We start from the raw sequence: 27,733 nt of genomic DNA on the forward strand, positions 1-27,733 counted from the left end.
CCCAGGGAGGTGGCTAAGCTCTGAGGGTTGGGGACATTCTACTCAGGGTCACAGGACTCTGCACTAGGTCAGTTAGCAGATTGGTGTTGTAAGTAAAGTTTTTATATGTCTGAAGAAAAGTAAGAAAAGTGAGTACAGCAAAATAAAGCACAGCGCCAAGTGTATTCATTTTAAAGGGCCGTTCTGTATTCCTGAGTTACTTTTTCTGTGTGTGTGTGTGTGTGTGTGTGTGTGTGTGTGTGTGTGGGCATGTGCACGCATTTGTGTGTGTGTGTGTTATTTCTTTTATAATATTATAAAGATGAAAGGTAGTAGGTGTTTTACTTTATTTTTTTTTAAGTTCTACTTAACAAAATTAAACTTAGCAACTCTAGTTTGGACCCTAAGATTTTTCTTCAGATTTTGCTGTATGGCAAAATCCCAGTCTGGGTCACTGGTCTGGGCCTTCTGGAGTCTCTGAGTCCTTAGATTCTGCTAATTTAGCAAACCAGAGAGCTATGTCCAGCCCTCTCTGAGAGGGGTCCAACAGTGGCTAAGATATCTTCTTCTCCTTGCTCCTCACCATGAATCCAATCCCAAAGCAGTGGATTTCAGCTAAGCTCCCTGTTCCCAGTGCTGCTCTGTGAAAACTCTTAATACAGAATCAGATTAAACAGAAACCCAACATAGACAAAAAATAAATTAGATAATAACTGGATAATTGGCTCATGACCAGTCCACAGATACCACTGGCTAAGGTATGGCTTAACTCTAGGTTCAAAAGATGCTACTTACCTGCAGGTGCTACTTTCCCTGGGTCAACTCCATTCAAGGTTCAGGGTAACCCTGGGTAGCTCTAGGCTCCCATCAATCCACCACTTGGTCTAGCATCAGAGAGTTGGCTTCCAGAAGTCCTAGGAGAGGTCCATCCTCCACATGACTAAAAATGATCCATCTATGTGCTCATGTCACTTAGGTGACTTAAAATGCTATTTAAACAGAGTTTAATTTCCTTTGTGTGGTGTGGAAGCCTTTGGCAATCTATCCTAAACCCATCTATGCAGCCTGATTTCTTACGCATTCTTCTCCTCCTCTCTGCCTGCTATGGCCTGAGTGTTGGTGTCCCTCCAAAATTCATATGTTGGAACTTAACCCCCAAAGTGATGGGTTTAAGAGGTGAGTCTTTGGGAGTAATTGGGTCATGAGGGTTCTGCCCTATATGGGATTACTGCCTCTATGAAAGGACCCAAGAGAGGGAGTTTATATACTTCCTTCCCTCCCTACCACCACGTGAAGATGCAGCAGCAAGACACCATATAGAGAGGACAGAGCAAATCCCCATCAGACAATGAATTTGTCAACCCCTTGATTTTTTGACTAGAACTATGAGAAATAAATTTCTATTATTTATCTGATGCAGCTCTAGGGATCAAATCCAGGGCCTTGCACATGTCAGACAAGCACAGTACCACTGAGCTTTACCTCCAACTCAATTTCTACTATCTACAAATCAAGGTATTTGTTATAGCAGCAGGAACAGACTAAGACAGCACCCGAACACACATACCCAGACTCTGTTGATGCTAATCCTGGTCATTCCCCAAATACATCATTGTCTTTTCAAGTAGCCCTGTCTTTAGCAGGGCTCCTTTTCTTGGGCCATGCCTCCTTTAAGACACAATTCTGATGATATCTATACTGTGACTCTTCCCTTGATTCCAGTTTTTCCTTTTTCATTGTTTCTTGGAACTTTATTCTTTTTTAATTTTAATTTTCTAAAAAAGTTTTTCTTTAAAAAAGTTTTATAAGTGGGCTGGGGTTGTAGCTCACTGGTAAAGTGCTCTCCTCACATGTGGAAGGCACTGGGTTCAATACTCAGCACCATATAAAAATAAAAATAAAGGTACTGCATCCATCTACAACTAAAAAAAAATTTTTAAAAATTTCATAGGTAACATAGATCCATTCTCACAGTAACAATTAAAATACTGAATATAAAGCTGAGGTTCCCCTTGATCATTCCAATTTTTTAATATTTATTTTTTAGTTATAAGTGTACACAATATTTTTTATTTTATTTTTATGTGGTGCTGAGGATTGAACCCAGTGCCTCATGCATGCTAGACAAGTCCTCTACCTCTGAGTCACAACCCCAGCCCCTGATCATTACTATTAATTCCAGTTCCCTCCACAGAGTCAAGTATCCTACCCTACATTGTTCTATGAGTTTGCGTACGTAAATGTGCCTTGTAGAAAACGTCTTTTCCCCCAATGATAAGTATCATGCTATATGTATTGGGCTGCAATTATTTTGCTTTATGTTATGAGTTTTCTTTAACTTTATTTTCTAGTCTATTACCTTTATTCCTGTAACAATCCCCTCTAGTAAGAAATAAGCTTCATTTGTTAATTTTATTATTTATACATCAAGTATTAACATAGCACTATGTACCAGGCACATTGCAACTGAAAGCTCATAGCAATCATATGAAGTAGTCACTGATTTTATGCCCATTGCATAGATGGAGAAACCAAGGCATGGAGAGATTAAATAATCTATCCAGAGTCACATCCCTGGTAAGTGGTAGAATCTGGGTTTGAATTCCAGAAGTTTATTTATTTATTTTTTTATTGGTTGTTCAAAACATTACAAAGCTCTTGACATATCATATTTCATACAGGATTCCAGAAGTTTAGTTCAAGACCTCCCCATACTATGTTCCTCCAAATGTTCTTCAAATATGATTCCTGAGGAGATGAAATTATTCCTGTCCATTGATGAACCCTATGTCATTCCTGGTTCTCTAACAGTTTCTGGAGATAGCAATCCTTCCTTCCTTCCTTCTTGGACACTTTATTCCTTTCCTGGGGGTTGAACTCAGGGGCACTTTACCACTGAGCTACAAAACCAATACCTTTTATTCTTCAATTTGGGACAGGGCCTCATTAAGATGCTGAGGTTGGCCTCAAACTTGCAATCCTCCTGCCTCAGCCTCCTGAGTCACTAGGATTACAAGTATGTACCACCTCATCCAGCTTAGTCTATGAAATTTCTTATCCTTTTATTATTTCTTTTTTTCTTTCTTCTTCCATCCTTTCTGCCTATTTTAATAAATTTGTAAAGATTTGTAAAATCTTTGCTTACATCACTTTTTACCTCTTATTCTCCCTCATAGATCCATTCTTCTTGATGCTGATACATCCTTTTGACTATTTATTTCAGAGAATATCTGCAGATGATACTTTCTGAGTTTCTGCCTAACTAAAAAAGTTCTTTATTTTTTCACACTGGAATGATGGCCTGATTGTTCATATAATTCCAATCCAAAGATATTTTTCCTCTGAACTTCGAATTTTTTCCCTTTTCTTCTTGTACCTTCTGTTCTTCAATGAATGACTCTGCTTCAATATGATTCCCAGACTTTTGTAGCTCAACTATTATTTTTTCTTCCTTCATTGGATGTTTTCAGGATTTTCTCCTTACTGTGGTATATGAAATTGTATCACAGTAGAGCTACATGTTAGTTTCACAAATGGATGCTGGTTTCATGGGGCCTTTCAAACTGAAGGTTCATGTTTTTCTTAAATTTCAGGACTTTCAAAAAAATTTATTTGAATATAACATCATCTTTCCTTTTTCCCCATTTTCTATTACATTTTTCCCCATTTTATACTTCAGAACCTATAAGTGATATCAGAAGTTTTAGGTTGATTCTCTGCATATTTTAGTCTTTTTTTAAAAAGCACTTTCCATATTTTGTCTTGTGCTATATGCTAGGCAAGTGTATTTGCTCAATTTTCCAGGTCACCCACACACACATTTTAACTATTCTCTTTCTGATCATACTATCGAGTAAATATTCTTTCCTAATTATATTCCATTTTTCAGTTGACTTAAAAAAAAAGAACAGAACTGAGTGTGGTGGTGCACACCTACTGTATGTAATCTCAGCAGCTGGGGAGGCTGAGGCAGGAGGATCAAGAGTTCAAAGCCAGCATCTGCAATTTAGCAAGGCCCTAAGCAAGCAAGTTAGTGAGACCCTGTCCCTAAATAAAATATAAAAAAGGGCTGGTTAGTGGTTCAATCCCCAGAACAACAACAAAAAAAAAGAAAGAAAGAAAGGAAGGAAGGAAGGGAGGGAGGGAGGGAGGGAGGGAGGGATATCCTTTCATGATTATTCTAAAATCCTGTTCACACACTGTCAGCAATTTTATTAAGGGAAAGTTCTTCGAGATGTTGGATCTAATATTTCCCTTTCAAAATGTTGACTTTCTTCAAATGTTGGGTACTTATTAGTTGGGGGGTGTCTTTTGTCCAAGATTCTCTGTGAGCCTGTTTGCCTTCTCTGTTTGTACACTCCTTGGCAAATATGGTGTGAGATAATCCATAATGTGTGTCATAGTCTATTGTCAATAAAAAGTGGGGGGGGCATTCTGGTCTTCTGGAAGTGGGTGCTTCCCTTTGCTCTCATCAGCCACCGGGAACACTGTCCTTTTCTCCACATAATTAATAATTTCATACCCACTGTTCCCATCTTCAGGCAGAGAGTCCTGCCATTGTTTCTTGGCACCAGGAAGTAAGACAGGGGAACGGAGCAGTTGACACGGTTGGCGTTGTCTGTTATAGTATCCTAAATACTACAACAGTGCCCCATTGGTTGCTCTGAGTACCCTGCTTCCAGAGGAACCCACCTCCCTTGAGCGTGCAGTACTGTTGGTGCAGTTTTCTACTCTTGGGGAACTACATTGCTCTGCAGGTTTGGGGCTGTGGTTTTTTTTTTTCTTTAATCAGTATCTACCTGTATTCATCTTTCAGAGATTTCTTGTGATTTCTGGTCCACCCAGAGTTCTCCTTTTTATCCAGGTTGATTATGAATTTATTTATGTATTTTTATTTCTAAACATCTTTCTGTAATGTCTAAGCATCGGGGATGGGAGGGAGAGGCCAGAGAATGTATTCAGTTTGCAGTCTAGAACTGGAACCATCTCCCACAGAACTCTCTCTACTGTAACATGCCTCATGTTTGTGCTAGATGGAAGTTAGCCACATCCTAATCCTCAGCACTTGTGAATATGTTATGATATCTCGCAAGGGAATTAATTGAAGGTAGAATTAAGGTTGCTAATCATTTGACCTTAAAATAGAGTGATTATCCTGGTTTTTCTGGGTGAACCCAATGGAATTACAAGAGTCCTTAAATGTTGAAGAGGGAGGCTGAAGAGTCAGTATCAAAAACATGTGCTATGGGAATGACTCTGACAGCCATAGCAAACTGGCAGCCACTTGAAGCTCGAAAAGATGAGAATACATATTCCCCCCTGGAGACTTCAGAAAGGAACATGGCCTTGGTGACATCTTATTTTGGCCTACTGAGACTTATTTTGGCCTTCTGACCCTTAGAATTGTACAAAATAGGTTGTTTTAAGTAACTAAAAGTTGGTATAATTTGTTACAGCAGCAACAGGGCACTAATACAATGTTTACATGCAATTGTTAAGAACAGTCTCTTCCACTATAAGGCCAGCTTCTTCAGAAAAGGGTCATACCTTTGTCACCTTTATTTACCTAGAATCTAAAAGAAGGTCTAGCACATAGTCAGGGCTGAGCAAATATTTGTTGAACAAACCAAAGAACAAAAAGCTGCTCTTACTCTGGTTCTTATTCTTGCTTTGAGATTACAAAGCAACTCCTATCTCTCTCCTTTCCCAGAGGAGGCCCTTAGCCATGTTCTCATTTTGCTTTTCTTTCACTATTGTGCCATGTGTCACATTGCAGGTTTCATTGCTATTGCACTTGCAGCTTGCTCCCTTACTGTGGCCCACTCCCCTCCTCTCTCTGGGCCTGTGTTCAGGGAGAGTCGAGATGGAAGGCATGCGTCATATATGTACTTGGCTTCACCAACAGGCCTTTGGCGGGCTACGCCTGAAATGTTCTTTTCCTACTTCTCTCTGATTCTGTCTGCTTTCCTTTCCTCCCCTCTCCACAACTGCCTCCACCCATATTTCCTCCCAAGCTTCTGCTCTTTTCAGATCCGTTTGAACAGGAAATAATGTAGCCTTCATCTCTCCTTTTCCTTCCCATGTACTGAATTAAGTACCTAGTCCTGGTCTTTCTGTAGTCCTTCTTTACCCTCTACTCAGAAGATTCCATGGATTTCCAGGATAAACAGTGAAGTAAATTAAGGAACTCTCAGGTTCCCTCAAGGAATCCCTCTGCTTATTTTATCCAGAACTTTGAGGCTGCAAGGCTGGGGGGCTCCCGGGCTGGGAGACCAGAGCTGATACTAGGTTTCCATACCGTGGCTTTTTTTTTTCCTTCCTTCTCAGCCATTCTCAGGCCCAAACTTCTCAGATTTGGAATTGAGCTTGACTTCTGCCTCTCTGGCTCTCTGTCTGTCTCAAGCTCAGTCCAGTCTCTCCAGGAACCAGCCTCTGGTAAGCAAGATTGGTGATGGTCTAAAGCTGAGTTCTCAGGCCAGACCTCCTCCAATGCTGCTGCTAGGTTCTTTATGTTTGATTTGGGTGACTGGCTCAATTCCTATGCCAGTCCTTTGTGGTCAGGTCTGGTAGCGTAGCCAAGAGACACAGTGTGGTAACTCATCTAGAGAGGACTGCCTCTGACTGATCAATCCTGGGGCTGAGGATGCTGGACACAGGGACTCTTCTCTAGCACAAACTCTTTCACCAAAATCTATTTGTGGAGGACATTCTTTTTGATCCATCTGCCTTTCCCACTACATGAAGACAGAAAGTTGATAAAACAAATAGATTATCCAATTTACTCTCCTCAATCCTAATCTAAGTATGAAATTCATATTTTAGAGGAATCTTTAGGTCTCAGACATCTGATCTCTTGGAGGCTGTAGCATCAGAGGATGAAGGTCAGGACAAAGACTCAAGTCCTAAAGATGAACTATGACTTCTCTTACTCTGTAGACAACAGTCCCGGGTGTTGCATGCTTCATCGTATCAGAAATAAGCAGGTTCTGAGGTCTGTATTCTCCTCCTGCAGATGACTCTCATTCTTGTATGAAAATACCATTTTATCTTTCTTTTCATGCCAGCAGCTTAAGCCTATGACCTGAATGCCTTTCCTTACTCCTTTTTCTTTTCTGTTTTTTAACTGAGGATTGAATCCAGGGTCTTTTAACCACTAAGATACACCCCAAACCCCTTTAATTTTTAGAGACAAGGTCTTGCTAGGTTGCTGAGGCTGGTGACAAACTTACTATCCTTCTGCCTCAGCCTCTTGAGTTGCTGGGATTATAAGGTGTGCACTCCTGCTCTGGGCTTATCCCTTTTCTTAAAAGCATTTGCAAAGGCTACTCCAGAGAGCTTTGGGTGGCAAAGAAGCTACCCACAAAAGGGTTCTCCTCATTCAACACGGGAGTGGAAGGGGAGGGAGATGAGGCATAGATCTACACCTGGGCTGAGAGGTCTTAATTATGTACTTAGAAGGACCAGTTTCACATTTCTGATTTTAGGTGGCATATTACTCTTGGGGACGAAAACTCAGAAGAATACTTTCAAGTTAAGGGTGTGATATCAAGACATTTCTTAGAGAAAATAATTTAATGTATGGTAATAAATTATGCAATGCTATTATCTAATCACAAGTTTTTAAAAAGTGGCATTATATAACTTTTTAAGATAAAGATAATATAAGAAGTAAATTTGAGTTTCAAACTTTTAAAGAGTGCTTCGATTTAATTTTTAATTTTTTAATCCTTTTTTAGTTATAGTTGGAGACAATACCTTTGTTTATTTATTTTTATGCGGTGCTGAGGATTGAACCCAGGGCCTCACATGTGCGAGGTGAGTGCTCAACTGCTAAGCCGCAATCTCAGCCCCCATAGATTTAATTAAAAAAAAAAACAACTGTTTCTTTAATCTTTCTGGAATCTAATGTGCAGGATGTAAGGGAAGAAACAGCTTTTTCTGGATGGACAGCTAGTTGTTTCAAAACTATTGAATAGGTCATTATTATCCCATTGATTTGAAGTCAATTTTATCATGTACAGTAAAAAAAAAAAATCCCTTGTAATCATGGTTGCTTCTGTGTTGTGTCTCACTGATTTATTAATATTTGTCTATTTCTTTGTCATTACTGCACTGCTTTGGTCACTCTGACTTTATAAGACATTTTGCTATCTTGTAGCACAAGGCCCCTACTAGAGCCTCATGTTTTGTTGTTTTTCTTCAAAGTTTCTTGGCTGCACTCATGTGTTTAGTCTTCCAAATGAATTTTAGAATCAACTCATCAACTTCTAAAAATCATCCCACTGGGATTGGGATTGAAATTGCACTGAATTGACATCATTGTAATATCAAATTCCATCAGGACATGATCTCTTCGTTTGTTTAGGTCATTTTTATGTCCTTTGAGTTCTCTTGTTTTCTTCATATAGCTCTGGCATACTCTCAAAATATTTTACATATAAAATGTATATGTATTTCTGGGGGGCTGACATAGTAAACAGGGTTTTCTTTTTCCTTTTGACTACTTTTTAGAAGAGTTTTGTCTTCGTCAAGGTTCTTATGGTAACAATTTACAGAAGTACACTCAAACTAACTTAGGCAGGGGGGAAAAAAAAGAGAATTCTTTGGAAGGCAGCCAAAGCTTTGCCTGTAGGCCAAGGCCAGAAAGGGGAGTGGGCCTCACAGGGGGATGGAAACAAGAACTACTTCATCTCCTGTTGCTTCTTTCAGTAAATCTGTTTTTCTTTCCCTCTGTAATTCAGCTTGCTTTGCTTCTGTTTCACATGTCTGGAAGCAAAGGAATATAGAACAAACCTGGCTACAGTTGCTACCCCTATGAATGGAGCAATTCTCAGAAAATAACTGTGGACTGGGGAGGCCAGAAGGAAAACAGTTCCTGCAATATTAGGAACTTCAAATCTTTTTTTTTTCCTGAGAGGTTGAGTTGGCAGTTACAGTGAGGGAGCCCCTGCCCTCCCCAGCACCAGGTGATTGATAAACAGAGACAATCATCAAGTCATGGAATTAACAATTCAACATAGATTTGTATTACTCCAATTTTGTATTTGTGAAACGCTCTGCTTGCTGTTCATGATATACTTCTACTTATTTCATTTAACCAACTTTTAGGCTTTTGGCTTAGATCACAACACTAAATTAATGCGGTTTAGGAGAATATATTTATCATTTCAAATATCTGTCTTTAGAAAATCAAATTCTTCAAATTTGGCAATTAAGGAAAAAGATAAATATGAGCCTATTTTTACTCTCTACTGACTTACAATTCATTTTTATTTTCTTGGGCAGAAAAGGGGCACGTTATAAAAGAAACCCTTCCAGAAAACCATAAATTCTGTTAAGACATTTTTCTTAACCTAGTTCAGCAGCTGACGTAAGCATTTGACCAGAAGCCCAGTAAAAGCTACAATGGAAACTTGCAACCAAGAAACTTTTGCAGTTTTTTCGCTGTGGGTTACTAATTGAATGACCTTGGCAACTAACCTGGCCTCCCCGAACCTGTTTTCTCATTTTCAAACCGAGATAACAACTTTTCCATTCAGGTGTGATGAGACCAAACAGTAAAAACAAAGGGCTAGGTTCACATGTGGCATTACCAGCGGCTAATTTAAGAGCCTGATATTGCTTAAGGAAAAAAAGTTTAAAGACTAAGGAAAAGGAGACAAAGAGACCCCACAGGTGTCACCTCCGCTGGCCTCAGTTCTTTAACAGCTACCGAAAAAAGTCTTTCCAGGGGACACCCTTTCTTTTAATTGAAAAACAAGTGTTCGCTTTGAATGAGTTTTTTTACTAATTAACAGAAAATTCCATTTCTCCCAACTGCTTCTTCTCCCTGTCTGCAAGAGTCAAATTTTAGGCATCACCAAGAGCCAAGCGGAGTGAGCAGGAAGGTGACGGAGGCCCTCTACTCTGGGCCACGCCGCGCCCCCTCCGACCCCTCTCCAGCACCTCCCAGCCCCCTCCGTCTCCCCCTGCCCCCTCCGACACGTTTGCGCGTCTTGAGGCGTGGCTTCCGGTAACGGAGGCGTGTCTTCCGGTCGTTCTCGGCTCACCTCTCTTTTCCGGGGCGGGACTTCCTGTCCATCACATCTAGGCGCCGGGCTGCAGGACTGGTAGGAGGCCGGGACTGGAGGGTCAGTCTAGATGGCTAGGCTCTATGTTCCTCGAAAGGGCGCCCTGGAGGACGCTCTTTCTCGTTCCTCTTTCTTGCTTTTCTGTCCACGCGACGCTTTCTTTTGCGTTGACACCCTGTGTTTTGGGCACCACCGCCCTCCTGAGGCTCTTCCGCTTCCTCTTTTCCTAGGCTCCGCCTCCGGCGTCCCGTGGCCATGACGACCGCTTCTCGGGACTCTGTGGTGTGGAAGCTCGCGGGGCTGCTGCGGGAGTCCGGTGAGTGGACTTCCGGTTGAACTGGGCCTCAGGAGAGGTGGGATTCTCCTCACCTTCCGGAGACACGCCCTGAATCACGGAGTTGTGACTAACACGGGTTACGAGGTGTCAGAGTTCATTCATATCGTTAGTCCTCCAGAGTTTGTTAGCTGTTTGCAATGCCCTTCGTCTCTGACAGTGTAAATTCTAGCCTTCCATAGAGACCAGGCTCCACTATCACTTCCTCCACGCATTCTCTTATACTCTCAAAGGGAAATGATCCTTACTTGACTGTTATCCTCTGTACACCAGGGACAGATCATAATCGTTGTTGTATAGCAAGGCACCAAGTATGGTACTTTATTTTATTTTTTTAAGAGAGAGTGAGAGAGGAGAGAGAGGGGAGAGAGAGAGAATTTTTAATATTTATTTCTTAGTTCTCGGCGGACACAACATCTTTGTTGGTATGTGGTGCTGAGGATCGAACCCGGGCCGCACGCATGCCAGGCGAGCGCGCTACCGCTTGAGCCACATCCCCAGCCCCAAGTATGGTACTTTATAAAGTTAAAATAGCATGAGATTTGAAGTCAAGGCCACCTAGGTTGAAACCTTAACCGTCTTTCAAACTTGGTCAATTTGTTTAAAGTTTTCTGAGCCTCAGTTTTTTTTCAACAGAAATCTGTCTGACATAATTATTGTACTTAACTAGAAAGTTTTGGGGAATTCATTTTAATTCACATAAAGCATTTAGTACCGTGTATACACATGTAGTGACTGTTCAAAATTGGACACTCTATTGTTATAGTTGCCTGGGCACAGTGAAACTTCAGAATTTCAGTAGTTGTTCACAAGCCTTGGCTTTGAGACCAGAAAGAAGCAGCCACTCCTACCAGTCATATGAGTGCAATCAAGATTCTTTGTGACTCAGTTTTCTCTTAAGAGGAAGTTAATAGTGCTTCACTTTGGGAGATTCTGATGAGGTTTAAATGAGGTAACACAGTCATTTGGCACATGTTACCCAGTTAAGTTTAGTTGTCCTCTCTCTCACTCTGCACTCCCATTGATGGTATCTGTGGAATCTATCTTTATAGCAGTGGTATTTTCTGGTTTGTATTAATAACTGTGCACATGTCTTATCTCTTCTAGACTGGGAGGCTCTTTGAGGGCGGGAAGAGCCCTTGAACCATGTCTGTATCTATCCTTAGTGTCTGGTACATAGAAAATCCTTCGTGCAAGTTGTAGGAATTGTTTATTTATTCAGCAAAAATGTGATGTGTCTCCAGGGGTTAGAAATGATGGGAAGTGTGAGTGTGTGACTATGAAAGTAGTAGTGAGAGGCAGATCTTTTTGGTGTTGGAATAGTTTTGTGTCTTGATTGTAGTGGTGGTTGCATGAATCTCCACAAACAGCATAGAACTGTGTAACTGCACAGTGTGTTGTGGCAATATCAAATTTTTCAAGTTTTAAATAACTTATTACAATACATTGTTATAATTGTTTTATTTTATAATTAATTATTGTTATTAATCTCTTTTTGGTCTAAATTTATAAATGAAACTTTATCATAGTTACTTGTTTATAGGATAAAACCATGGCACATAGGTAAAGAGCTCTAGACGATTCATGATCTCAGCCCTCCACTGAGGGTCTTAGGAAGTATTCCTTGTGGATGAGAGGGACTGTTGTAATAAAATCTCTACTTGTATTTGAAAAACTGCTTCCTGATTAAAATTCAGAAGATTTTATAGTGGGAAACAGTTTTACTTTGATGATGATAATCAATTAATTGTATTAAAACTGACCCCCATGATTCTGCACCAAGCAATACCAATTTTTGATATTGACATTGTACTATAGATAAATAAAACATAAACATTGGGTGGAGGGTATAGTATTTCTGTAACATCCTTTGACTATCCTTATTTTCTAGAAAGTTTTTAAAAAATTCTCCATATGTAGCTTATAACTGCACTTTAAAAAGTATTTTTAGGGGCTGGAGATATAGCTCAGTTGGTAGAGTGCTTGCCTTACATGTAAAAGGCCCTGGGTTCATTCCCCAGCACTACAAAAAAAAAAAAAAAAGTATTTTTAGTTGTAGATGGACACAATACATTTACTTTATTTATTTATTTATTTTTAATTTTTTTTTTTGTAGTTAGGCCCAGTACCTTTATTTTATTTATTTATTTTTATGTGGTGCTGAGGATTGAACCCAGCACCTCGCATGTGCTAGGCAAGCACTTTACTGCTGAGCCACAACCCCAGACCTTATTTATTTATTTTTATGTAGTACTGAGAATCAAACCCAGTGCCTCACACATGGTAGGCAAGAGCTGTACCATTGAGCTACAATCCCAACCCCATAACTGCACTTTTTTTAGGACCAGTGACAAGTACCAGGGTGACAAAAAGATGTGCTCAAGGATGACAGTCTCATTAGAGAGCAGTTTTAATATAGAGTAATAATACCGTAGCACTTTAAATATATGGTTATTTTCTGACATGCATTTTAGTACTATTTGAAAGTTTCTATAAATGTACTTGTTATTTTTGCAATCAGAAAAAGAAATCAACATAAAATGTCCATTTGACTTTTATGTAAAATTGAGTTAATGCAGCATGGAAAGCTTAGCAGTGTTACTTATTGCGAAGGTTTGAGAAGGGAAAGACCCTTTCAATATACTCTCCTTTCTGTCTGCCCCTCTCCCTGCAGGGGATGTGGTCCTGTCTGGCTGTAGCACACTGAGCCTGCTGACTACCACACTGCAGCAACTGAACCGTATATTTGAGCTATACCTGGGGCCATGGGGTCCTGGTCAGACAGGCTTTGTGGCTCTGCCCTCCCACCCCGCCGACTCCCCCATTATCCTCCAGCTTCAGTTCCTCTTCGATGTGCTGCAGAAAACGCTTTCACTCAAGGTTCTGTGGGTGGATATGGGTCAGGATATGCAAAGAGCTGGGGGGAATGATAGAGACTGGGGGTGGGGTAGTGGTGCAGAGAGTCTGCAGGGCTGAAATCCAGATGATGCCAGAGGTGTGGGTGGTTGTGCTGAGAGAGGGATGCTAATGAAAGGGATGCTAACGAAAAGGATGCTGTGCCTCCGTAACCTGTAATATTTTTCTTGTAGCTGGTCCATATCCCTGGTCCTGGCCTCCCAGGGCCCATCAAGATCTTTCCCTTCAAGTCTCTTCGGCAGCTGGAGGTATGGGGGGTGTTGGGAGATGTCATTGTACAAAATCCAATGTGAAGTATTCACTTGGGGCTTGGGATAGAGAGTTGGCCTCTTGGAGGAGAGGCTAGGCATGAGTGTACCCCTGCACTGCAGTAATGTGGTATCAGTACTCTTCCATTTAATGTTTCCCTGAACCATAGCTGGGCTTTGTTATCTTCTCCCTTTTCCCCATCCTGGGAGATAGGCATGAGGTGCTTGTCTTCTGTGCAGTTCTGCCTCCCCTCTCCTTTCCGTTTTTGCCCTAGCTCCGAGGTGTCCCCCTCCACTGCCTGCATGGCCTTCGTGGCATCTACTCCCAGCTGGAGAGCCTGATTTGCAGCAAGAGCATCCAGGCACTAGAGGTGAGGAGAGTGAGGGGTGGGCCCCGATGCTCTGTCCTGGGAGACATAGAAAACCAAGCTCTGAGGGCTGAGGGCATAGCTCAGTGATAGAGCACTTGCCTGGCATGCTCAAGGACCTGGGTTACATCCTTGGCACTGCAAAAAACCCAAATAAATAATCAAAAAACCAGAAAATAAAATAAAGCTCAGATGTTCTCTCTTGCTCCCTCCTGTGATCTTGTGTCCTCGCTGCCTCCCCTGTAACTCCACAGCATTCTGTACCTGTCCATATATTCATAGTCACACCTGCCATGCTGTATTAAACATTCTAGTGTGTACCTTCTTACTCTTTCCATAGTATAGTCCTTGGGGACAGGGATCTGGGTTTTCTTTGAGTCTTCATCTCCAAATGAAGTCTGGTATATAAAGAATGAATGAATGATAGAGCATGGTGTGGGCAGGAGGGTGAGGGGACTAATGAGGTGCTTTGCTTGTCTCCTGCCCAGGAACTCCTCTCAGCCTGTGGTGGTGACCTTTGCTCTGCCCTCCCCTGGCTGGCTTTGCTTTCTGCCGACTTCAGCTACAATGCGCTCACCGCCTTGGACAGCTCCCTGGTGAGTTCCTCAGAGGGAAGGTGGCTTTGGGCAAGGGCAAGGTTGGGTCTTTAGGGAGGAGGGCTTGCTGGTCAATGAGGTGACCTTGTATGAAGATCTGTTCTCTGCTTCCTCTTTCCATCCTCCTCAGCGTCTCTTGTCAGCTCTGCGCTTCTTAAATTTGAGCCACAATCGAGTCCAGGACTGCAAAGGCTTCCTGATGGTGAGTGTGAGCAGCTGGTGGCTGGCACATTTGGGCCTTGAATTGCTCTGTTCCCACCACGCTTCTGGACCCACTGGTCCTTTCCTTGTGCTTGCCTTCTGGGTGAAGCCACACCCTTCTGGTAGTGTTGGGCTCTAGATAAGACAAGGCACAGCTCGAATCTCAGTATCTAACACCTGTGTGACTTGGATTAAATAAGCTAGCTTATTGGTTTGTTCCCTATAAAGTAGAAATTGTAGGAGTACCTATTTTTGTATAGATGGTTGTAAAGAGTGCCCACTGTAACTTAGTGTATTGCCCAGTTCCTTTTGTGGTGATGATGGAACCCTTCTGTATCTTTTTGTCCTTGTGAAGGATAAACAAAGCTGGGTATTAAAAGTGGTAGGAACAGATTTTAACCAGTCATACAATAAACTATTGCAATAGGGAAGAGGATTCAATGTGAACTGAATTCCACTTTAAAAAATTTTTTTAATTTGTTTTAATTAGTTACACATGACAGTAGACTGCGTTTATGCACTTTGATATATCATAAGTAGATGGGATATAATTTCTTATTTTTCTGATAGTATATGTTGTAGAATCACATTGGTCATGCAGTCACATATATACATAGAGCAATAATGTCGGTTTCATTCTTTTATCCTTCCTGTCCCCGCATTTCCTCCCTTCATTTCCCTCTACCTAATCTAAGGTAACTCTATTCGTCTCTAGTCTCCTCGCCCCCAATTGTGAATTAGCATCAGCATGTTAGAGAAAACATTCGGCTTGTGTTTTTTGGGGATTGGCTTATTTCGCTTAGCATGATATTCTCCAACTCCATTCATTTACTGGCAAATGCCATAATTTTATTCATTAAAGCTGAGTAATGTTCTATTGAATATATATACCACATTTTTTAATCCATTCATCTAAAAACCACCTAGGTTGGTTTCATAGTTTAGCTATTATGAATTGAACTGCTATAAACATTGATGTTGCTGCATCACTGTGGTAAGTCCTTTGGGTATAAACCAAGGAGTGGGATAGCTGGACCAAATGGTGGTTCCATTCCAAGTTTTCTGAGGAATATCCATACTGCTTTCTATAGTGATTGTACCAATTTGCAGCCTCACCAGAAATGTATGAGTGTACTTTTTTCCCCACATACTTGCCAGCATTTATTGTTGCCTATATTTTTGATGATTGCCATTCTGACTGGAGTGAGATGAAATCTTAGTGTAGTTTTGATTTGCATTTCTCTAATTGCTTAGACGTTGAACACTTTTTCATATATGTGTTGATTGATTGTATTTCTTCTGTGAAGTATCTGTTCAGTTTTCTTAGTCCATTTATTGATTGGGTTATTAGTTTTTTTTGGTGGTTTTTGAGTTCTTTGTATATTCTAGAGATTAATGGTTTATTGAAGGTGCATGTGGTAAAGATTTTCTCCCAGTCTATAGGCTCTCTCCTCACATTGATTATTTCTTTTGCTAAGAAGAAGCTTTATAATTCGAATCCATCCCATTTATTGATTCTTGATTTTACTTCTTGTGCCTTAGAGGTCTTGTGAAGGAAGTCAGATCCTAGGCCCACGTGGTGAAGATTTGGGCCTACTTTTTCTTCATTAGGCATAGGGTCTCTGTTCTAGTACCTAAGTCTTTGATCCACTTTATTTTTGTGCAGGATGGGAGATAGAGGTTTAATTTCATTTTGCTACATAGGATTTCCAGTTTTGCCAGCAGGATACAAAATCAACACCCATAAATCAAACACATTCCTATACATCAACGATAGATCCACTGAATTTCACTTTGATTCATGCAGAGATGCCTAGATGTTTTAAATAAATAATAGGGGAAGTGGGGGCTTATAATCAGGGAAGTAGAAAGCAGGAAGGGGGATGTTGTCTGAATCAAACCCATTTGAATTTGCTAATTAACTGGCACTTATCAAAGTTAGGTCCTTGCCCTCCCACAGAGGCTGGGAGATAGACTGTCTTCAAAGGTTGGCTGGAACAAACAGGACATTTTGTTTGTATTCTTGAGTTTTCCCAGGCAGGAATTTCAGGAGGTTGGAGTCACCATCCTTGGGTGCAACCTGGAGCTGTTAGGAACTATACTAGTGTTTGTTCAGGTCGTTTAATGTGGGGATCAATGTGTGTGAAATCGTTTGTGCTGAGAATTTGCAGCTTTCATGGGTAGAATGGGAAGGCCTTTCCAGAAGGCCCAGAGGACCCTAACTAGAGTTTGGTCAAGGTGAGAACCTTTGTCCTCCCTGTCCCGCTGAAGGATTTGTCTGAACTCTACCATCTGGACATCTCCTATAATCGCTTGCACTTGGTACCAAGAATGGGACCTTCAGGAGCTGCTCTCGGGATCTTGATACTGCGAGGCAATGAGCTTCGGAGCCTACAAGGTGAGTGGGAAGTGTGATGGGGCACATGTGGAGGTGAATGGGGGAAATACAGGGCTTGAGGTAGCCCAGGGACCATATGGCTAAGGCACTCTGATTTGTCTATTTCCTGTACCCTCCCCCAGCACTCCCACCACCATACCCATGCACTCACTCCAACACTATTCCTCCCTTCTCACTTCCACCCCAGGCTTGGAGCAACTGAGGAATCTGAGACACCTGGATGTGGCATACAACCTGCTGGAAGGACACAAGGAGCTGTCACCTCTGTGGCTGTTGGCTGAGCTCCGCAAGGTGACATGGGTGCTTCAAGGGTTCAGGAGCCACTTTTGTGCCTGGTCCTCCTATGGAGGTCAGTGCTTTCTTCCCACAGGAGGAACCCCAGGCCCTCCTCATTCTATTCTCCTGCCCCTCAGCTCTACCTGGAGGGGAACCCTTTGTGGTTCCATCCTGCCCATCGTGTGGCCACCGTCCAGTACTTATCACCCCGGGTTAGGGATGCTGCCCACAGCGTGAGTGATTGTCTTGTGTCCACTCTGCTTCCCCTTTTCTGCCAAATCCTACCCCACCTCTGTGCCCTCTTGCCATCCTGGGTCCCTGTTGTCTTTTAATACCTGAACTTCCTGGTGATGGCTCTACTGAAAGCCCTCCTCCTCTTCCTTTGTCTTTGTGCAGTTTCTTCTTGATGGCGAGGTCTTGTCACTGAAGGATTTTCAGGTCAGTGAGGTGGGGTAGTGGAACAGGATGGCAAGGCTGATGGGTGAAGGCATGAAGGGAGGGTGTTAGTGGGGTGACAGAAGTGGCTGGTGACTTCCTCCCTCCAGTGGCTGGAAAGTAGGGTCTGCTTCTTGGCAAAGTTGGGTGGGGCAGAGGTGTTCCCCTGAGCACTTCTCACTTCTTCCTGTTGTCACACACCAGACCCCTGCATCTTCAGGGCCTGGCCCCATGGTCCTACCTCCGCCCTGGCCGGTGGGGAGTACCACTGAAACTTCAGGTGGTCCTGAGCTGAGTGATAGCCTCTCTTCAGGAGGCATCATGGCCCAGCCCCTGCTGCGTAAGGTTAAGGTAAGTATCATCCTTGCTGCTTTGTGCCTGGGGTTGGGTCTTTTTGTGGAGACTCTGGGTTATTGATGGACTGACAGTAGTAGGGCCTTTTCCTTGCTAGTAGTTGTGTGGTTTTGGTAAGATGGGTGGGTGGCAGTGGAGGGCAGGGCTGGAGGCCTGGCTGATGTAGAACTGTGTCCCTCTGCCCAACCCAGAACCGAGTCCGGGTGAGGCGGGCAAGCATCTCAGAGCCCAGTGATACAGATCCGGAGCCCCGAACTCTGGATCCCTCTCCTGCCGGTGAGTCAGCTTCACCTAATCGCCAGCTCCTACTCTGCTCCAGCTCTCTCTAGTCTTGATGAAGATCTATGAAGGCCTGGTCGGAGAAATTTGATTTTTCTGGCAGTATGAAGCACTGCAAAGGTATTTTTAGTCTGTCTTTAAAGTTTAAGGAAAGGAGAAGGAACTGCTCCTGGGTAGCATTTTCTAAAGCTTTTCAGGGAGCATTAACTTTGAGGGGCATCAAAAGGTCATAATAAAAGGATTTTGTGGCCAGGTAAGTTTGGGAAGTGCTAGGTTAAACAAAAAAATAAGTTTCTTTCCTGTGGGCCATCTCAGGGCTTTACTTATGTTACTGTGTTTGTGGCTCTTTAGAAGTAGCAAAGTGCAGTTGCTCATTGTGTGACCATAGTGTTACATAGGACATGCTTGGGGACGTGCTGCTGGGAGGGAGCCTGCAGTCCTCCCATTGCTTTACATTGAGGAGTACTCATAGAAAGAAGCTGGGGTCTTTGGGGTAGGGGCTGGGGCCTGCTCAGCTGTGCATCTTCCCCTCTTCCCCCAGGGTGGTTTGTACAACAGCATCGGGAACTCGAGCTCCTGAATAGTTTCAGGGAGCGGTTTGGCTGTGACTGGCTGCAGTATAGGAACCACCTGGAGACTTCTGGGAGCCCCCATCTGGCCACGTCCAAGACTGCTGACCTTAGCACCCCTCTGCTGGATGCTCTGGGTCCAGAGACTCTACCTGGTCCCCTGGCCCCAGAGAAGGAAGCCAGAGGTCCTGAGGAATCACCACATAAAATGTCTGAAGAGGATAGGGTGGAGCTGGAGCCCCAAGAGGAAGATAGGGAGGAAGAGGAAAAAGAAGAGGGAGCAAAGGAGGGACAGGAGGAAGAAGAGGAACAGGAATGGAAGGAAGTAGAAGGTGAGCATCCTATGACTATAGGGCAGGCTGGGGCCAGCCAGTGTTCCAGTGTCCAGGAGATTTCAGAACAACCACGGCCACTCATGGGAGGCAGAGACTCTGGGTTCATTTCCTTCCTCCAGGGCTTTTCTCTTGGTCTCTCCACAGCGGAGCTCTGTCGCCCTATGTTGGTGTGCCCTTTGCAAGGGCCTGAAGGTGTGCAGGGCCGGGAATGCTTTCTCCGGATCACTTCCACCCACTTGTTTGAGGTAGAACTCCAGGCAGCTCGAACCTTGGAGCGGCTGGAGCTGCAGAGTCTGGTAGTGGCTGAGCTAGAGCCCGAGATGAGAACCCAGAGAGAGCCGGTGCCTGAGGTGAGTGGCACCTCCAAGATTCCTGACTTTAGCACCCCTCCGCTGGATGCTCTGGGTCCAGAGACTCTACCTGGTCAAGTGTGGGTAGGGTCCTGGAAGAGGCCCTGGGCTTTTTCAGGAGTCAGCTGACAACATGGTGGTGTTATGTGCCAGCACCAGACTGAGTGTTTCCCACCATCTCTGGTGGGCACTTGGAGCCTAGGAGAGGTACTTCAGGGGGCTGGAGCATGATGGCAAGCCGTGTAGGAAGCTGGGCAGAGGAGGGGATCCTTGCCCAAGACTTGGGTGTCAGCTCCAGCATTTAAATGGGGTCTGCAGTTATTTCTCTCCTCCATATTCAGTATAACCATAACTCCCTACCTCCTATTGTTTTCTTCTGCTTTCTCCTTCCCATGCAGGGCTCAGGTCTGCTCCCTGGGGCCCCCATACTTGTGTTGCGCTTTTCCTATATTTGCCCTGACCGGAAGTTGCGTCGCTATGTGGTTCTGGAATCTGATGCTCATGCAGCTGTCCAGGTGATGGGGACCAGGAGGCTGTAGGGGAGATGGGAAGAGCCCCAGGCAGCAGGTCCAGGAGTCTGTTCTGAGGTCTGCCTGCTCACAGCTGCCTTCTGCCTGCCTTCTTTCAGGAGCTACTTGCTGTGCTAACCCCTTTCACCACTGTGGCACAGCAGCAGCTTAGGGAGGCCAGGGACCCACTGGGGACCAGATTCCAGTGTCTGCGTTGTGGCTGTGAGTTCAAGCCAGAGGAGACTGGGTTGGGACCGGATGGTGAGGAAGGCTGGAGGCCTTTGTTCCAAAAGACAGGTACTAACCTTGCCCCTGACCTCCTTGCCAACACAGCTTCCCCACTTCAGGGAAGGCAGCTCTGAGTGGGGGAGTGTAGAAGAGCAGCCCCAGGGAGGAAGGCCTAGAGTAATGGGGAACAATCATTCTACCAGAAGGAAAAGTAAAACTACCTGTCTGCTATGTTTATAAAAAAAGAAATCTGAAAAAGATGGAACTACATCTTGGTTTTTTCTTCTCTTAGTGAGGAAATATAATCCCCAACCATGCTTAAACATACTCATTAATTTTTCATAACTTGCAGGCTTTTTGGGTATTTTTGGCTAATATTTCAGAAATAACATAAAATCCAGTGAGCCTTTACTGTAGAGTCAGGTTGCTATGCTGCCCTCTGAGAATGGTGGCGGTTGAGTAAGGTGCTTTGGGAGTTGATGTTGTTTGTCTTTGCCTGACTGACCATGTAAGCTACTTAATAACAAACGACCTTGTGGCATCTCTTCATATTCTGTTCTTTAAAACGAGTTCCTCCCATTGTGGACCAATCAAAAAGCCAAGTCTTTGAAAACAGGAATATTCTGGCTAATAGCTGTGTTAAATGACTTGTTTTGTTTTGTTTTGTTTTAGTTTTTTTTGTAGCAGGGATTAAGCTCAGGGGCACTTAACCACTGAGCTACATCTCTAGCCCATTTATTTATTAATTTATTTGTTTGTTTATTTTGAGACAGGGTCTCTCTAAGGGTCTTGCTAAATTGCTGAGGCTAGTTTTGAACTTGTGGTCTTCCTGCCTCAGCCTCCCCAGTTGCTGGGTTACAGGTGTACACTACTGTACTTGGCAAAACATTGTTTTTTATTAGTCACTTTTTTCTTAGCAGTAGCTCCAGCAGAACATTAAGATGTAATTCAGAAAATTAAGCCCTACCCTGCTCCCCTCACAGAACCTGCCCAGGTGACTATAGCCCAGTAGCCCCAGTGGCACATATGCAAGTGGAAATAGTCCCACTCCTTCCTGGGCCCTGGCTGTACTCCATAGACCCTGCAGCCTCTGGGGTCGCCCCTGAATGTTCATTACTAATGAACATTACCATGTGCTGCATGCTCATTTGATTTGGACTCCAGTTACCTCATCTGAACAAAAGAAAATGACCCCCACCACCATGATGCTCTTACAAGATTTAAATGTGACAGTGCTGAGTACAGTGCCTGACACAAAACAAAGTCCCTCATATATGGTGACTGCTGTTATTATTAGTCTGTGTAAATTATCTGATCTTTCCTCATTTTCAAAATGGGATGGGGAGAGTTTTGATGGGGCTGAGATGTGATAATATGGTGTGGGAGCTAGCACCTAGCATCTCGGAGCTGCTCAGGAGTTTCTTCTGTCCTTATTGATCCATGTCCTGAATTCTTTACCTGCTTCCACTCAGCTGACCCACCAACCCTGTAAGATAACACTCTTTTCATGCTCATCTGATCGGTGAGGTTCAGAGCAGAGATGACTGGCCTGTGATTATAGAGCCATTGCAGTGGAGTCTGGAATAGAACCCACATCTGGTACCAGAGTCCTCCCTGCCTTTCCCAGTCTCTTCATTTGGTTTTTCAGACATTGATGCTAGAATACTGAAGTACTTGGTCAGCCCAAGGCTGTGGGACTGGACCAGATCAGGCTCATTGAGTTTAACCCTATCTGAGAGAGCCTAGAATTAGAAGGCAGGGTGTATTTTGAGGAGATTGTGGGCCATAGGTTAGCTCAGTCCCCATTGGGATGGGTGTCATCCATCAGTGACTATGCCTGGAGAGGGTGTTGGGGATGATTTGGGAATAGTGCTCATGTAAGAAGCTTAGATGTGGCCCTGGGGATTCCAAGAGTAGCAGGTGTACTGTGAGTGTGGTGGGGGTATGCTGTGTGAGCAGGCTTCTAGGACTTGTGTCTATATTTCTATCCAGAATCTCCTGCTGTGTGTCCTAGCTGTGGTAGTGACCATGTGGTTCTCATGACTCTGTCTGAGGAAACCTCCAACAGGGAGCAGAATCATGGACAACAGTCACCAGTTTCCTCTCAGTCTTCTAGTCCTGTCTGTGACACTCCTGGCCACAGTGACCACCCCAGCAGTGCTGATATCATTCCACCTCAGGCACCTATCTCCCATGGCCACAGCAGCTGGAGCCTCAGTCCACGTGAGTATAGGCAAAGCAAGATTGGGATGGCTTAGGGGAGGGAAGGGGCAGCAGAGATGGGGCTGGGGGTGGGCTGGGGGTAGACTCATGGCTCACGGGTTGCCCCCAGCCCCTGAGCGCTGTGGCCTCCGCTCTGTGGACCACCGACTCCGGCTTTTCCTGGATGTGGAGGTGTTTAGCGATGCCCAGGAAGAGTTCCAGTGCTGCCTCAAGGTCTGTGTCACCTGGTACTGCCCATGCCCCTAACTGACCATGGTATCTACTGTCTCCATTGCTCCAAAGGGAGCCTGACCAGGTGCTTGGGAACCACCATATCTGGCTTCCGGTTTCACTTGTAGCAGTTCCCTGCTGTGTGGTGGTAGACACATTCCTCATGACCTCAGTCATCCCCCTCACAATGGAGATAATGCTTCCTGTCTTACACAGTATGGTGGTTGAGAGCTAGTGTCTGTCAGCTGCTCAGCATGGCACCTGGCACTAATACATGGGGCCTCCAGTCATTACAAATGCACCGTGTCATTAGACCCTTCTATTGACACCTGATGTGTACTGGACACTAAGGATTCATCTTGTCCTTAGTCTTGGAGTCTGGTGTGAGGAACTGACAATATCATGCAATGTATATATGCCGTAATGGGGTAAGGTCTCAGGAGGGGTATTTGATGCCGCCTGAGTGGGCCAGGAAGCCTCCCTGGAGGATGCTGTCGAAGCCAAGCCTTGACAGATGAGCAAGGAGTAGGAAGGAGAAAGAATTACAGGTGGAGAAAATAGCAAACACATAGAGGCATGAGAGACTGGCCTGTGGGGAGAGCTGTGGGGGTGGGGAGCCCGTGTGCAGAGGGGCAGGTGTCCCTAGGTGAGTCTGTTCGGGAGCAGGTTGGTGTGTCTGTTAAGGAGTTTGGACTGGATCCAGGGGCTATCACAAGCCACCCCAGAATTTGAGGCAGGGAGTGATGATAAGTTTTGTGATTAAAGACAATCTGGCAGAGTATGGAGGGCAGGTCAGAGGGCCCAGATGAGGGTCACGGGGACCAGTCAGGAGACCACCAGGGGATCTAAGTGAGGGTGGTGCTGTGGATGGAGAGTAGTGGGACTCGAGGTCATTGTGACACTGATTAGTGGTGGGGAGAGCAGCTCAGCTTTTGGTATGGTACTTGCTTTTCTGGTTCTCTTATTTTGGTTTCTCATCAACTTTCTCTTCTCCTTAGGTACCAGTAGTATTAGCAGGTCACTCTGGGGAATTTCTGTGTCTTGTGGTCGTGTCTGATCATAGGCTTTACCTGTTGAAGGTGACAGGGGAGATCTGGTGAGTGAGCCAGGTTTGTGGCCAGGGCAGCATTGGGGTCTCCCTGTCATTCTCAGTCTGTCCTTATTCTTGGTCACTCTGTACCCCTTCCACAGCGGGCCTCCAGCTAGCTGGCTCCAGCCGACCCTGGCCATTCCCCTGCAGGATCTGAGTGGCATGGAGCTGGGCCTGGCAGGCCAGAGCCTACGGCTGGAGTGGGTGACTGGTGTGGGTAGCTGTGTTCTGCTACCCCGAGATGCCAGGTGTTGCCGGGCTTTCCTGGAAGAGCTCATTGGTGAGATAGAGGCAGCGAGGGCGGGGCAGGGAGGCCAAATGGGACTCGCCTCTTTTAGAGGTTTCTGAAACCCAATACAATGGAGAATAGACAGGTGTTGAAAATTGGAGAGCTTGGGATAGAGGAGAGCAGAGCCTTCTGAGGGTTCCTTGTCTCTGGCTGGCTCTTTTCAGGTGTCTTGCAGTCTCTGCCCCCTACCCAGAGGAACTCTGTCATTGCTACAGAGGAGGAGGTAACCCCGCAGCACCGGCTCTGGTGAGTAGACAGGACTGAGGTGGGGGTTGGTTCCCAGGCCCTCTCCACAGATCCCAAACATGGTCCGTCCTATGCTAGACAGGCCCTTAGCCTGCCCCCATCCTTGGGTGCACACCTCCCCATAGGCCCTGAGCTCCTCCTGACCCATTCCCTCCCTTGAAGCCCTTCCTACACTGGCTGACCCTCTTCCTGTGTCTGCCACGGCTCCCAGGCCATTGTTGGGACAAGTTGCTTCCTCAGAGGCTCCCCAGTTCTTCTATCTTCGGGCATTCTTGGTTGAAGGTGAGGCCACCATGCTGCAGGTATCCTTGGTCTCTGTATCCTATCTCATCCAGTCTCTGTATCCTATCTCAGCCAGCCCCCATGCCTCCACAGCACCCCGATAACAACTCTCATTTTCAGGAATCTGGAATCCCCCTCATGGGTGTACCCACACAACAGCTGGTGTTCTCTGTTTCTCTGTTTGGGTGGGGCCCTCAGTAGCTTAGAGACCTTTGCTTTGGCGTCCAGTCTTCCCTGATGTGGGCCAGTTGGCTGGGTCTGTTCCCTTCATCCCTTCAGAGAGGCTAGATGGGTCCTTGCTTCTGTTCAGGGCAACTGGTGGGGTGGGCTCTCTTTGTCTCACTTCTCAGACGTTTTGGAAGTAGGGATTCCTGGAGTTTGGGAAGGGGAAGGCTTTGGTCCCCAGGGCACAAGCTGCTTTGTGGCCCACTCCTGAAGAGGTTCGTACCTCTTCTAAGCAGTGCTAGGACACTGTCCTCCAGGGATCCAGGCCTTCCATAGCTTTTTACTCTGGGCCTCACCTTGCCTCTCTTCCTCTAGGTCCCTCTACCTGCCCTATTTCCCTGTTGCTGACACTGACGACTCTTTACCTGTTAGATGAGGACCCTGCAGGGTCCCAGGCAGAGCCCCATCTCCCAGGAGCATCTGGTGAAGCCTCTGAGAAGGCCCCTCCCTTGGTCCTGGGCCCTTCTGTGCAGGTCAGGGAGCAGCAGCCACTCAGCAGCCTGAGCTCTGTGCTGCTCTATCGGTTGGCCCCTGAGGACCTGCAGCTGGTCTTCTATGACGAGGTGTGTGTGTGTGTGTGTGTGTGTGTGTGTGTGTGTCTCAGATGCAGAAAGAGAGGAAGAGTGTGTGTGTATGTGTGTGTGCACACACATGTGCTCACACTGGAGATGGACAGTGTGGAAATGGGTTTAGGAAGGCTGGTAATTGGTGGGGAGAATGGAGCTGAGGGAGGAGCAGGCACAGTGAAGGGAACACAGAATTAGGGTGTAAAGAATCAGAGGTTCCTTGGGTTTGAATAAGAAGCAACTAGAGAGCATGGCAGCTGTAGGCAGTGGGAACATCTGGCCTTGGAGCCCTTTATTAGCTAGGGAGCCTTTAGGGAGACACTTGGCTGCTGTGAATTTGTGTAATCAGCTCTCCGTTTGACCTTTATAACTACCAGGTAAGGAGGAGATATTATTGGTACTGTTTTACAGATGAGGAAACTGAGGCTTGGGGACATTAACCAACTTGCTCAGGTCACAAGTGATAGAGCCAGGAATCGAACCCACTCAAATCCTTGGAATTGATCCCAGAACTTGTATTTTGTGTAGCAGGGAAGATTAGAGATGAGACAGTGATGGAAAGCCCTCTAGCAGCTTGGTTGGACTCTTATCTTCCAGGCTCAGGGTCAGCATCTTTTATGGGGAATGACATAGGCTTGGGGGTTGGGAGAGAAACAATGAGCCAAGGAGGGTGGTGGTCCTTCCCTGAGACCTTCTTGTTCCCCTGGTGCATCTCACCTTGCTAACTGCTTGGCCTGCCAGGTGTCTCGGCTGGAGAGTTTCTGGGCACTCCGTGTTGTATGTCGGGAACAGCTGACAGCACTGCTGGCCTGGATACGGGAGCCCTGGGAGGAGTTGTTTTCCATTGGACTCCGAACTGTGACCCAGGAGGCTCTGGACCTGGACCGATGACTTCCACGCTGACGCTAGCCCTGAACTCAGGAGCTAGGCTGCAGAGGTTCCATCTCTTGGTCTCCGAATCTGTCTTTCAGACTCTGGTTGTGGACTTCTCCAGTCCTTGGGCATTGTTCAGTGACCTGTGGCTGAAGGGAAGGACAAGAAAAATGATCTGGCCTGAGGGGACAGGCTAAATGGTCAGTGGGAATGTTTCTCACACACTTTTTCTCAGGTATGAATAAAGTAGTTTCTATTGCAGATGTTGTGGAAGGTAGTTGAATGTGTCGTTCATAGAGTTACCATTTCCCTGACTTTTTCTGAATGGGCATCCCTGAGCAGACTTTTTTAATTTTAATTTTTAATATTTATTTTTTAGTTGTCGGAGGATACAACATCTTCGTTTTTTGTATGTGGTGCTGAGGATCGAACCCTGGGTCGCACGCATGCCAGGCGAGCGCGCTACCGCTTGAGCCACGTCCCCAGCCCCCTGAGCAGACTTGTTTGTACTGAGACCCTGTCTCCAATCCTACTGTGGCCCCAGCTTATGGGATTAAGTAGGATTCCTGTCCCATGGGCACTCAGTCTTCCAGCTGGCAGCTTCCTGTCATATGGCTAGTCATGGAATCAATGCCAATTAAATAGCTGGGTCTCTTAGATTCTCACTCTTGAATTTCATTTGAGAACTAGTGAGGACTTCAGGCCATTGTGGAGGGTGTCTGGGGAAAGGAACTGTGGTATTGAGCTGTGGAGGGAGGGCTTGGCATCTGGAGTCTTCTGCTTTTGCCTTCTCATAGCAGTGCCTCACCCAGCCAATGGCTCCATTGGTTAGCCCACTCCTTCACCTCTCCCTCTCTGTCTGGCCATGGTGATTAGCTCAGAAATGCTCTTGTGATCTGATGTGGCCCACCAACACCCAGTCCTGGTTTTGGCCACATCAGCTTACCCAAGAGGCCAGTTTCTTCCCTGAGAGTTGCTGAGAAGATAGGCTGGGGCCGCTAGCCATTAGGGGAAAACTTTCCTGAAAGTGGAATCATGCAGAGAGAGGAAGATGGAGCTGAGATGGAGAGAGTAGGATCAAAACCTGGGGTCCAGGCTGGGGATGTTGCTCAAGCAGTAGCACGCTCGCCTGGCATGCGTGAGGCCTGGCCACATACAAACAAAGATGTTGTGTCCGCTGAAAACTAAAAAAATAAATATTAAAAAAACTCTCTCTCTCTCTCTCTCAAAAAACAACAACAACAACAACAACAACAAAAAAAAAAAGCACCTGGGGTCCCTGAG

At 45.1% G+C, this 27,733-nt stretch overlaps 1 protein-coding gene across 5 annotated transcripts; it reads left to right on the forward strand.

The window, feature by feature from the left end:
- Positions 1-10,042: 10,042 nt before the first annotated feature.
- On the forward strand, positions 10,043-26,704 carry STK11IP (serine/threonine kinase 11 interacting protein). Of its 5 annotated transcripts, none has more exons than XM_081260823.1 (25): positions 10,043-10,109; positions 10,280-10,365; positions 13,058-13,263; positions 13,473-13,547; positions 13,823-13,918; positions 14,404-14,511; positions 14,642-14,713; positions 16,984-17,110; positions 17,298-17,401; positions 17,524-17,619; positions 17,783-17,824; positions 18,026-18,172; positions 18,367-18,451; positions 18,996-19,355; positions 19,503-19,708; positions 20,107-20,223; positions 20,337-20,514; positions 22,438-22,668; positions 22,778-22,881; positions 23,877-23,974; positions 24,070-24,248; positions 24,422-24,503; positions 24,715-24,785; positions 25,326-25,573; positions 26,318-26,703. In XM_081260823.1, the coding sequence occupies exons 2-25, from the start codon at positions 10,305-10,307 to the stop codon at positions 26,465-26,467; spliced, it is 3,243 nt and encodes a 1,080-aa protein (XP_081116949.1). In that variant the 5' UTR covers positions 10,043-10,109; positions 10,280-10,304; the 3' UTR covers positions 26,468-26,703. The 5 variants fall into 5 exon arrangements, with proteins under 5 accessions (XP_081116949.1, XP_081116948.1, XP_081116950.1 ...); XM_081260822.1 differs by having other exon boundaries at positions 10,044-10,088; XM_081260824.1 differs by lacking the exon at positions 18,996-19,355 and having other exon boundaries at positions 10,044-10,088; positions 26,318-26,704.
- Positions 26,705-27,733: the final 1,029 nt, after the last annotated feature.

This window comes from Spermophilus citellus (assembly GCF_964194105.1).
Source record: "Spermophilus citellus genome assembly, chromosome: 11".
NCBI lineage: Eukaryota > Metazoa > Chordata > Mammalia > Rodentia > Sciuridae > Spermophilus > Spermophilus citellus.

Bases quoted from the DNA above. Each gene is read 5' to 3' on its own strand.
- STK11IP (XM_081260823.1), top strand. From the start codon at position 10,305: ATGACGACCGCTTCTCGGGACTCTGTGGTGTGGAAGCTCGCGGGGCTG. The intron at 14,512-14,641 runs GTGAGTTCCTCA...CATCCTCCTCAG, and splicing joins CCGCCTTGGACAGCTCCCTG to CGTCTCTTGTCAGCTCTGCG. The intron at 22,669-22,777 runs GTGAGTATAGGC...GGTTGCCCCCAG, and splicing joins CAGCTGGAGCCTCAGTCCAC to CCCCTGAGCGCTGTGGCCTC.